The following is an 11,544-nucleotide window of genomic DNA, read 5'->3' as shown; positions in this document are numbered from 1 at the left end:
TACATGGCATAAGGCAAATAACCCTTTTTAAATCAATTTCTGGGAATATAAATGTATATAGGTATATACGGAAAACAAAAGCCCACTCACTGGTATGTAGAAGGGTCGTAGCCCCCCTGCCTCGAATGTGCACGCTCGTCCTCGGGATACGTGTCACCTGCAACAACGATCCAAGTTCGGCCAACTTTGAAACTAAGCTTTCCCGACGTCCAAATTCACCCAACGAAGCGTTCCCAAGCTCCTTGAGGTCTCTCTAACACAACTACAAGCTTAAAAAGCCCAAAAACACAATGTATAAAACTTGCATGAACAGTACTCAATTCGGCCATTGTTGAATCGACGTGAAAACGAAGTATTCCTCACCTGAAAATGGTATGGTTGAGCTCGCCTCGACCTTACGAGTTGAATGGTGTAGCTGGTTTCCACGATCTGTTAGGATTGTGTGGGTTGTGGGTTTGTCCGTACGTTTTCAAAGGGAAGGAGGAGAAATGGAGCTCGGGGGAGAGAGAGAGAGGAAAGTCAGAGGGAGAGAGAGATAGCAAGTGTGAATGTGTGTGTGTGTGACCCCCACAACTGTCCACACCACACAAAACACCAAAAACCTAATAGAACAAACTAGGGGTAAAATGGTCATTTCACACGTACGGTTCGATCGTTTCGGGACGGGATGTCACATATTAGCATATATACTATTATAGATTTATAAATGGATGGAAGAAGAAACTTCTTTGAACTATTTAAAAAAATGATAGATAGATTAAATTTTATTTATTTTCGTAGATACATCTATCATAGTTAAATGTGTTTTATCAACCTATGATATGGATATTATATATGATGACATATAAATTGTCTAGTAGCCATCTTTCATGGAAGTGATTAAATTTTCATATTTTAGTATTTAAATTAAATATATGAGTAAAGATGCATAAATTATAAAAAGGTAAATTACACTTTACTATCTCAGGTTTGAGATCTATTGCAACTTCATACAACATCTTCAAAAAATTCCACTTTCACACCTCACATATTATTTTATTTCAATATAATACATCCGTTACATTTTCCATGCATTGGTCCGTTAAGAGCTGACATGACTGCCAAATTTGTGCCATATGGCAAAAAAATAATTTTTTATATATTTAAAATATTGTAATAATTTACCCTATTTATAAAAAAACCCAAACCCACACCTAGATCCCCTTCCTTCCCCCTCACCTCTCTGCAACCCCCACCCTCTCTTCCCTCGACCCACTTTTCTCTCCACCTCTCTAATGGCTTCCTCATCCCTATCCCTCCTCTCCCCCCACAATGCCTTAAGAAGCTCGTCATCGACAAGGTTGTCGAGTATGTCACATTTGGAATGTTCCTTGACCTCGGCATTGGCTCCACCACCTCCTTTGTGGTCTCCAATCTCGGCGAGCTCCTCAAATCCGGCAAATTGAAGGACATTATTGGAGTCCCGACTTCCAAACGCACAGAGGACCAAGCTCGCTAGTTGGGTCAACAGAGCCGATATGGTCGACCTAAATCTCAATTTGGTCAAAGGGTGTGGTGGAGCTTTGCTAAAGGAGAAGATGGCGGAGGTGGTGTCAGAGAAGTTTGTGGTGGGTTTTGGGTTTGGGTGGTGGGGGGGGTTGGGTTGGGGGGGGGTGTTGCGAGGGAGGTGGGGGTGGGGTAGGATGGGATGGGGTGTTTGGCTTGTAGAGAAAGGGAAGGGCTTGGGGAAGAAGATGAGTTTTTTTTATAGGGTAAATTATTATAATATTTTAAATGCATAATTTTTTTTTTGCCATGTAGCACATATTTGATAGCCACATCAGCATAAATGTGGATTCCATATTTGCCATGTCATCACTTAATAGTTTACTTAACAGATTTTCTAACGGATGTATGAAATTGAAATAAAATGATAAGTAAATGTATGAAATTGAAATGTTTTAAAGATGTTGTAAAGAATTGAAATTTACCCCAAACCTGAGGGGGTAAAATGTAATTTACCCATTAAAAAAATTTAATTAAAGTTGAAAAAAAATTAGACTAAATCCAACAGCAACTCAAACTAGGAAATTTTAACGAAAAACCACATTTTTACCTTTCCTAATACCATTCACTTACACCTTTAATTTTCATTTTTCATTAAAACTAAAGTTTTTTTTTGACTTTTCGTTAGTTTTCCTCAAACTTTTGAAACTAGATCAAAGTACCCCTAAAATAGTTTAGTCCGAACATTATGGCTGTATAGAGGTTTTAGTGTAATATACAAATAAATTACCCTTCTCGAGTAGTACTAAGTGGACTAAAAATGTAGATCACATTTACAAATCAAATGATATATCACCAATAAGAAATGAGTACGTTAATGAACACTAAAGTAATTATTCAATTATCAACTTTCATGTCGTTTCGTTTTTTATCTATAAATTTAGTATGAATTACTTAATCCCTGAGCTTTGGAAGGAAAGATCTAGAGAGGATCTCTTTCCACCCTTCTCTATCATAAACCCAAGTGAAATTAATGAATAAATACAGATATAAAAATGCAAGGGTGTTTTAGTAATCTGGGAGAAAAATCAATGGGCCATACAAATTAATTTTGCAAGAGAAGGGAAGGTCACAGTTTTTAAGCTGCTTCATTTACCCATTTCTTGATCTCTCTCTGCTTTTTGGTTTCACAAATTCAGGTATAAGAGAGAGAGACAGAGAGAAGGAGTCAAGCAAGGAGAGCTCATCGATCCTAAAGACTCTCTCTCTCTCTCTCTCTCTCTCTCTCTGGGCTTCTGCAGTAGTGAATACAAAAGCCAGCGAAAGACTCTCCCCTTCACAAATCTGTCGCCATGATGTCCTTGAATAGAAGCTGTTTTCTGGTAATATAAAGCAAACCTATTTGTCAGATCACAATTTCATGCGCACCCACTTCACAAGATTCAATCACAAAAAGATAAAATCCAATTAAAATTCAGAAGGAAAAAAAAAAAAAAATCAGTTTATGGGTCTTCCTTTTTCTTCTTTCCCACATTGAAATTTCAAATCTTTCCAACTTTCTGATTGCCAATTTCTTGGTGAATGAAATTTCCATTTCTGGGTTTTCTTTTTCTCTTGCAATTTTTCGTTCATTTTTTTTATAATTAATTAATTAATTTTATTGCTTTTGCAGGGGAACCCGGGCATTTCTGGGTCTTCAAGCCCGTTCTCTCAGAGCCAGAAGAGGCGGTCAGCATCGCTAAAAGTGGTGGCTGTGGTCCCAAAAGTCCGGACAGGCGACCGAAACGGTAGCGTTGTGATGGAGAACGCATTGCAGGAGGTGAAGGCCGAATCCGAGGTGGTTGAGCTGAAATCTACCGTCCATGGTGGGGTACAAGACGTGTACGGTGAGGATACTGCCACCGAGGACCAACTCGTCACGCCTTGGAGTATCTCGGTTGCTAGGTGGGTGAGAGCAAAGATCGATTATGCTTACGATTGTTATTGATATTATCATTGTTTACTGTTATTGTGGTGTGGTTGTTTAAAATTATTTTAGTTTCGATGAAATCTATGTTCTTTTTGTATTTGTGGAAGTCGCATTATTTTATGTTATTTTAAGTGATATCTCTACATGATGTGTGTTGCTTGCTGAATTGTTTGAGCAGCTGCTTGATTGGTTAATTTGTGTCACCCAATGGTGATCTTGTACTTGTAAGTTGGAGGTTTTAAGTTGGACACCCGTGGATAACTGAGTTTGATATCAAATTAATATAGTTGTCCATTGTGTTGCTTAGCCTAAATCGCCCACCTCTTTATGTAAATATGTCGTTGAAAAAAAAAAAAAACCCAAATTAGTTAATGTGTGTGTATGTTTATATTGACTATGAATGAAGTTTCATAACTACCCGAACCGAGACCTCCATGAGAATCACTTCATAGTTGTATCTCTAACTAATTATGAATTTATATATTTGAGATATCACATATTTTGTAAATTGTTTTATTGGAACCTTTATGTTTATTTTTTTAATATATCGAATGAATTGCTGATTTGGTTCCTTTCATAATTAATGTATTCTGGGATTTTGATAGTTTTGGATTACATCCTTGATTGTGAATCCGTGTTGGATGTTACAAATGCGATTTTTCTGTGAGGAAAGTAATGGATAAATTAATTAAGTAATCATTTATGTTTTGGGCTCTTTCAGATTGTTGTTGATGGCTTTTTGTTTTTGTACTTGTTAAATTTTTTGATTTGGTTCTTTTACTAGGTAACTGAATTCTGGGTATCAGATTAGCCATGTACGAAAAAGTAGTAGTGACACATAGAAACAAAATGTCATTAAGAATCTTTAACAAGCTGCCAGAAAGAAAGTCTAATGCAACCTTCTATGGTTGTGCTTCGCTTGCCATATTGGGGGTGGGGCCGTGATTTACATGCAGCATGATAAAAAAGCTCCACGTCCACCTCATTCAGGCGGAATGTGTTGAATAATTTTCTGGTGAAAAAGACGTGTTTTGTTTGCTCATGATGTTTTCGTTCCTTAGTTTAAGTTGCACGAATTTTCCCTTTGGGGTTTGTTTCAAAGAAATGAAAGGAATTAATTTTACGTAATATGCAATTTTGTTCCCAACCTCTCAATGTAGTTCTGTGGTAAACTTTATATATGTTAAACAGAAATTCTCTTTGCTATTTGTATTTTTGGCACCTTTGTATAAATCACTCTCTTGGCTTTCCTTGCAGTGGATATACGTTGATACGATCTCCACACCACAACAAAGGTCTTGCTTTCACAGAGAAAGAGAGAGATGCCCACTACTTGCGTGGTCTTCTTCCCCCAGTTGTTATTTCTCAAGAACTTCAGGTCTTCTAATCAGCTTGTACATGCTTTCAGAGTTCCATGCTTTTTGTATACTTATTTTATATGAAAATGATAATCATTTACACTTTATCTCTAATCTACTTGACAGGTTAAGAAAATGATCAACAGTATCCGTCGGTATCAAGTTCCACTGCAGAAGTATATCGCTATGATGGATCTTCAGGTTACCAATAATCATTTCAATGAAATTTTCGTTTGAGACCCCAACCTTTTGCTGCTGAAATGGCGAGATTTAAACTTTCAATTACGTATGCTTCCAGGGGAGAAATGAAAAGCTATTCTACAAGCTTCTTATTGAACATATTGAGGAATTACTTCCAGTTGTCTATACTCCTACTGTCGGTGAAGCTTGCCAGAAATATGGAAGCATCTTTACGCAACCACAGGGTCTTTTCATAAGTTTGAAAGAAAAGTATGTTTCATTGCAATTTAATTTTGTTCTCTACTTTGATGGCCACTTCCAAATTGGGTTGAAGCTTATTGCTATCCTTTTTTTCCTTGCAATCTCTAAGGGGCAAGATTCTTGAAGTATTGAGGAACTGGCCTGAGAAGAATATTCAAGTCATTGTTGTCACTGATGGAGAGCGGATCCTAGGGCTCGGGGATCTTGGCTGTCATGTAAACACCATTAAATTTTTTTACTAGTTGTGGTGATAAAAGACAATATGAGATACCTTGCCTTCAAAGAGAATATTGCTTGTTCTTGCTGTACTCCCTGTCCCTGTAAGTAGTCAACTGATAACAATATGTGATATTTTCTCAGGGAATGGGTATTCCTGTGGGTAAACTTGCTCTATACACGGCACTTGGAGGAGTTCGTCCTTCTGCTGTAAGTATCTGTGATGACCAACGCTATTCCTTCTAGTGGTGCTGAGTTAAAAATCCATTGTATCTCAAAGTTACTGTAATGCATTTCTTTTGTTCAGAAATATGTTTAGAAGTCCTCGACATTTGAACCATTTATCTTTAATATTGGTTCTAATATGATTTCTTTGCCATGTTTTTCAGTGCTTGCCTGTAACCATTGATGTTGGTACAAACAATGAGAAGCTGTTGAATGATGAGTTCTACATTGGGCTGAGGCAAAAAAGGGCTACTGGGCAGGTTTATGATATGTTTGCTTTACATGTTTAGTGTTCGAATCATTTGAGATGAGTGTTTTTTTTTTTTTTTTTTTTTTTTTTTTTCTGCCTTACCAAAGTGGGGTTTTCTCTTCTTTCTTTAGGAATATGCCGAACTCCTACATGAGTTCATGACTGCAGTCAAGCAGAATTACGGGGAGAAAGTTCTCGTTCAGGTATTTGGTAGACAAAGTCAGTTTTCAATTATTTGGTTATTGCGCTGAACTTAGTCATATTTTGTTTTTACTCAAGCGTTCCTAAGTCCATTTGTCATGCTCTGTAGTTTGAAGACTTTGCAAACCACAATGCTTTTGAACTGCTTGCAAAGTATGCCTCAACTCATCTTGTTTTTAATGACGACATTCAGGTAAGTTGCAAGAGATTTTTAATAATTGTATTTGTAGTAATTATTATGAGTAATTGAGGAAAGAACATCTCTAATGCTTGTGTAAGCAATTCATTCCAGGGGACAGCGTCCGTAGTTCTGGCCGGGCTTCTTGCAGCTTTGAAGTTAGTAAAGGGATCTTTATCTGAACACAGATTTTTATTCCTTGGTGCTGGAGAGGTGAGTACTATCCTTAGTCAAGGGATCCTTTTCATTAATGTTAAAGAGTAGTAGAAAGGGCATCCCGCAACCAACACTCACCTCTTTTTGATTTTTTTTTTTTCATGTATAGTTTCTTTGGTCCTTGTTCTCTAACCCTTACTGATGTCCCATGTGCTAGGACTTTATGGTCTTGTCTCACTCACTTGTTTAATGGTTTCAGGCCGGCACTGGCATAGCAGAACTCATTGCCCTTGAAGTTTCCAAGCAGGTTATAAGCTACTTTTTGTTTCTTTTACTTTGTACTAAAAAAGATGCTCAGTATTAATTGTAAAGAAATGTATTAGAATAGTTTTTGATGCATAGCACCTGAATTATTGCAGACAAATACCCCAGTGGAAGAGACCCGCAAGAACATTTGGCTTGTGGACTCAAAGGTACGGGGAGCTGATCTAAATTCTTTCTGTCCGCAATGGAACTTTGTTTTCTTTCCAAGAGTTTTCATGTGGTAAGAAATTCATTTGCAGGGATTGATTGTCAGTTCTCGGCTGGATACACTCCAACACTTTAAAAAGCCCTGGGCTCATGAACATGAACCAGTCAGGGAACTTGTAGATGCTGTTAAGGTGTGAAATCTCTGTCTCTCTCTCCCTCTGTCCACTCTCTCTCTGTCCACTTTCTCTTTCCATCTTCAAACACACAGAGATGCACATTTGTTGACAGTACACAAACAACATAGTAGGGCATATAAAGCCGAAGTTTTTTAAGCGACTAAACTGTTTCTTCCTTTTTAATCAGTCAATCAAGCCAACGGTGTTGATTGGAACGTCAGGAGTAGGAAGAACGTTCACTAAAGAAGTGGTTGAGGCTATGGCCTCCCTGAATGAGGTAACTCTTTTCCATAAATTGTTCTTTAGATTTTTATTGTGTTTGCCAGCATCCATACGGGGACCAGAAGTTTAGAATTTCTTCTGTTCTTGTTGGTATGGATTTGAGAAATCAGTTTGTTTAATTGCCATGCTGAGAAATTGCATGTTACTTAATGGCCTTAGTGCAAAATTGCATTTCTTCTCTCTAGAAGATAAGGGCTGACCGTTTCTTTTTGTAACCTTGTAATAGAGACCTATTATTCTCGCTCTTTCCAACCCAACATCACAATCTGAATGTACTGCAGAAGAAGCATATACATGGACTGAGGTAATTCAACCCTTGCATGTTTTGCTTAATATTGTGTAATTCAGGGTACACGTGATGGTTAGAGACTGACATTTCGTTTCCTTTCTCGTATTTCAGGGTCGTGCCATGTATTGTAGTGGAAGCCCATTCCCACCAGTTGAATATAATGGGAAGGTTTACTATCCCGGCCAGGTATTAAATTCTAGAGAAATCCGATTATGTCCAGAAATAACATATATAACACCTTGTGGAGTGACTTTGGCATTTATTTTGTTGTCATTCAGGCAAACAATGCATACATCTTCCCTGGATTCGGTCTGGGTTTAATAATGTCTGGTACTATCCGTGTTCATGACGACATGCTTCTGGCAGCCTGTAAGTGCACAAAAGACATTAATGTAAAGGATTTTTCATTTATTTAAGCTTTTAGACCTTATGCTATGTTTGTTCCTTGGAACAGCGGAAGCGTTGGCTTCAATGGTGACCCAGGAAGATTTTGACAAGGGACTCATATACCCTCCATTCACAAACATCAGAAAGATTTCGGCGCATATTGCTGCTAAAGTAGCTGCGAAATCATATGAACTTGGTTAGACTTTTTTCCTGGGAATTTTTCTCGTCAGGTTTTAATGCGACCTAACTGCCTGATATTGGGCGCATATTGCTGCTAGTGCTACTAGGCCTAAATGTCTGGTATTTTTCATTTGGCTTTTGTAGGTTTGGCTACTCGCCTCCCCGAGCCAAGAGATCTGGAGAGGTATGCTGAAAGCTGTATGTACAGCCCTTCCTATCGAAGTTTCCGGTGAAGTGTTTGAAGTTATCTCGGTTGGTTGTACTGGGGTCAAGAACTAGAGTTGAAAAGGATCGATTATTTTGTCTGTTTTGATTGTTTATTTGTTTCTGGTTTTTGCCTTCTCATTGGTTCTGTTATTATGTAACCTATATGGTAGATGAGAAGAAGCATCGGTGCAGTGCAGGTAGTTGGGTTGGGTCAGGAGTCAAATTATAGTTTGAAAAATGTTGCAACCCTCAATTTACCTGGAATAAACCTCAAGTTACTCTTCATCCCCAAATTTTCCACTGAAATGACACACAACTTAACCACAATCAACAAAAAATGGCTTTGCACACTTTTTTCCGTGTTGCGTACTTTTGTTCATTTCTGCCCCTTTATTTTCTTTAGCTGTGACCATTTTCATGGGATAAAATTTAAAATATAAGCTTTAAACCTCTCTAAATCATCTAGAACCATTGGGCTGAAATAAGCATTGAGGAGAAAGTATATCTTAAGACAAAACTCCTTTTAGAAATTATGTGGCTTAAATTATTTTCGAGCCATCAAATTGTCATATTTCAAATCATTTTTTGTTTTTTTACTTATAATTCAACAACTGTGATCAAAATGAGATCAAATTTAACGATAAAAAAAGGATTTGACGGCTCAAAATTAAATCTAACGTCTAAAATAATTTTAAAAAATTTGTTAACATCAAATTTCACCTAAAACTTCATATATACCTATGATTTTGTATGATTTTTAATTATTTATTAAAATGTTCACAAAAATAAATTAAGATAATCTACATAAATTTTATTTTCAAAAAGGTTACCCAAAAAAAAATAAAGGTTAAATTAATTTAATAATTTCGAGCTTAAAATTTTAAACCTAACTATTGGAGGAGAAAAACAATTTGTGGGTTATGACTTAAATTTGTAAGTTTTATTCTCAAAAATTGACGATGGTCTAAAGTCTATAAATAAAGTGTATGTTTTTTTTTAATAGAAACTTTTCTACGGTTTTTTTTTTTTTTGAAGAAATTATTTTCCACCTTTTGCACCTAAATTTGAATTCATTTCCTCATAATTGAGAGTGGCTTAGTATATAATTGGTTTTGTCAAAAAGAAAATGATAAGAGGGAGGAGAAATAATTTCCAGAAGAGAGGATAATTACCAAAGAAATAATGCAAATTTCTGAGCCAGAGCCCACAAGTTATTTAAGTGTAAGATTGTCAATGCACTTAGTATTTACTTGGAAAAGGCTCGCGTTATTCACACTCCTTTTACTTCCTACACATCCTTTAATTTTTGTTTATTGATAGCACCACACCTTAGAAAAACAATAAAAAATGTACAAAGATACTTTCTCGATTAGATATCATACTCGCACTACAATAAATATAACCAAATGACTAATCGATATTAGATTTGTCCTCAAAAGTGAGCTGGTTTAATTTGTGAATTCTTTTTTTTTTCTTTCCCAAACAGACGCCACATGTAGATTGTCACAGGAAGCAAAGAAAGCATATATCCAAATCCTCGTTCACACAAAAATGTTTCTTAATTCTCATTTTTTCTCTGTTTGTGAGAGCCTCTCTCTCCATCTGTGAGGTCCTTCTGACACAGTGGAAGTTGTAAGAAAAGGGATCACGAACGGTCTCCCTTGAAAGAACTCCGGAATTCCAGAAAGTTGTGAGAGAAACTCTCGTTTCTGAATTTGTATTGATTCAAAAGCTATCCATTACAAAGCAAATGAAGAGATTATAAAGGCTTGTTTCAAGCAAATGAAAGGACAAGCAACAATAAATACTCATTGATCAAGAAAGACCCTCTAAATGACTAGGGACGTTTCTAAATTGTTCGCATCATCAAGCAGTTTTTGTATTTCGACATCAGTCTCATCTCCTTGAAAAGAACTCGTCTTCGAGTGATCAGGATATAACGGAACATCATCAGGATAGAAAGGATGCAGATCAGCAACATTGAAAGTGCTAGAAATCCCCATTGACGATGGCAAACCACCACATAGGCGTTGTCATTGATTTTGTGCACAATCTTGTACGAGCCAAACTTACGAGGTTGGAGCTTACTATATTAACCAATGGGAAAATGCTGTTTTCGAAGGAACACCATGACCGAATCACCAACTTGAAAAATCTTGGAGTGTCGGTGTTTATCAACAGCAACCTTGTTTTTGGCATTCGTTTGAGCAAGTATCTCGGCAACTTCGTTCTTCACTGCTTGAACCCTTTCAACCATATGTTCAGCTGCAATACTCACTCCTGGGCCATGAGGAAGCCCTATAAGATCCACCACATGATAGGGAACTGAAGTATAGACAATCGAAAATGGTGACTTGTCGGTTGCGGTATGCACACCACTATTGTAAGCAAATTCAACTTGAGCAAGCACCAAATCCCATTGCTTGGGTTTATCGCCACAGACACAACGAATCATATTACCCAAAGTCCGATTGGTCACTTCAGTTTGTCCATCCGTTTGAGGGTGGGCAGTGTTACTCCGATTCAATGTCGTTCCAAAGATCATCCACAAAGTCATCCAGAAGTAACTAAGAAACTTGGAATACCGATTAGAAGTAACGGACTGAGGAACGCCATGAAGACGCACCACCTCTCGAAAGAACAATTGACCAATGTGAGATGCATCAGATGTCTTACGACAAGCAACAAAGTGTGCCATTTTCGAATACTGGTTAACCACCACAAATACTGAATCGACTCCACGTTGGGTTCGGGGAAGACCCAACACAAAATCCATAGATAAATCTAGCCAAATATCAGTAGGGACAGGTAATGGCATGTACAAACCCATGTTTTGGGACTGACCTTTGGAGGATTAACAAACGAAGCACTTGTGAACTATGTTGCCAATAACGTCTTTTTTGAGTTGTGGCCAGTAGTATCACTCTGCCAAGCTTGCAATGGTTTTATCACGCCCAAGATAATCACTTAAACTACCACCATGTAGGTCTCGAATAAGCTTCTCCCGCAATGAACATTGTGGAATGCACAAGTTATGCCCCTTGAAAAGAAACTCATCAGTAATGTGAAAGTC

General features: G+C 37.3%; 1 protein-coding gene across 1 annotated transcript; it reads left to right on the top strand.

Moving 5' to 3' along the window:
* Nucleotides 1–2,643: 2,643 nt before the first annotated feature.
* Nucleotides 2,644–8,756, top strand: LOC103940187 (NADP-dependent malic enzyme). The gene is made up of 20 exons (XM_009350270.3): nt 2,644–2,867; nt 3,158–3,429; nt 4,712–4,832; nt 4,939–5,013; nt 5,111–5,262; nt 5,363–5,468; nt 5,614–5,679; nt 5,859–5,954; nt 6,076–6,147; nt 6,255–6,338; nt 6,438–6,536; nt 6,739–6,786; nt 6,899–6,952; nt 7,043–7,141; nt 7,314–7,403; nt 7,635–7,712; nt 7,809–7,883; nt 7,976–8,066; nt 8,152–8,280; nt 8,409–8,756. Exons 1-20 carry the CDS (start codon nt 2,838–2,840, stop codon nt 8,495–8,497), a joined length of 1,926 nt encoding a protein of 641 aa, XP_009348545.2. The 5' UTR covers nt 2,644–2,837; the 3' UTR covers nt 8,498–8,756.
* The last annotated feature ends 2,788 nt before the right edge of the window (nt 8,757–11,544 follow it).

This window comes from the organism of the source record quoted next, unplaced genomic scaffold (genome assembly GCF_019419815.1).
Source record: "Pyrus x bretschneideri cultivar Hongxiangsu unplaced genomic scaffold, Pyrus_bretschneideri_v1 Contig20, whole genome shotgun sequence".
NCBI classification, from domain to species: Eukaryota; Viridiplantae; Streptophyta; class Magnoliopsida; order Rosales; family Rosaceae; genus Pyrus; species Pyrus x bretschneideri.
Note: the sequence above shows the minus strand (reverse complement) of the source record. Positions and strands in the feature narration are given on the sequence as shown.

Excerpts from the sequence above, each read along its gene's own strand:
- LOC103940187 (XM_009350270.3), top strand. The coding sequence starts at position 2,838 with ATGATGTCCTTGAATAGAAGCTGTTTTCTG. Across the intron at positions 5,263-5,362 it reads TTCATAAGTTTGAAAGAAAA|GGGCAAGATTCTTGAAGTAT; the intron begins GTATGTTTCATT and ends GCAATCTCTAAG. Across the intron at positions 5,469-5,613 it reads TCGGGGATCTTGGCTGTCAT|GGAATGGGTATTCCTGTGGG; the intron begins GTAAACACCATT and ends ATATTTTCTCAG.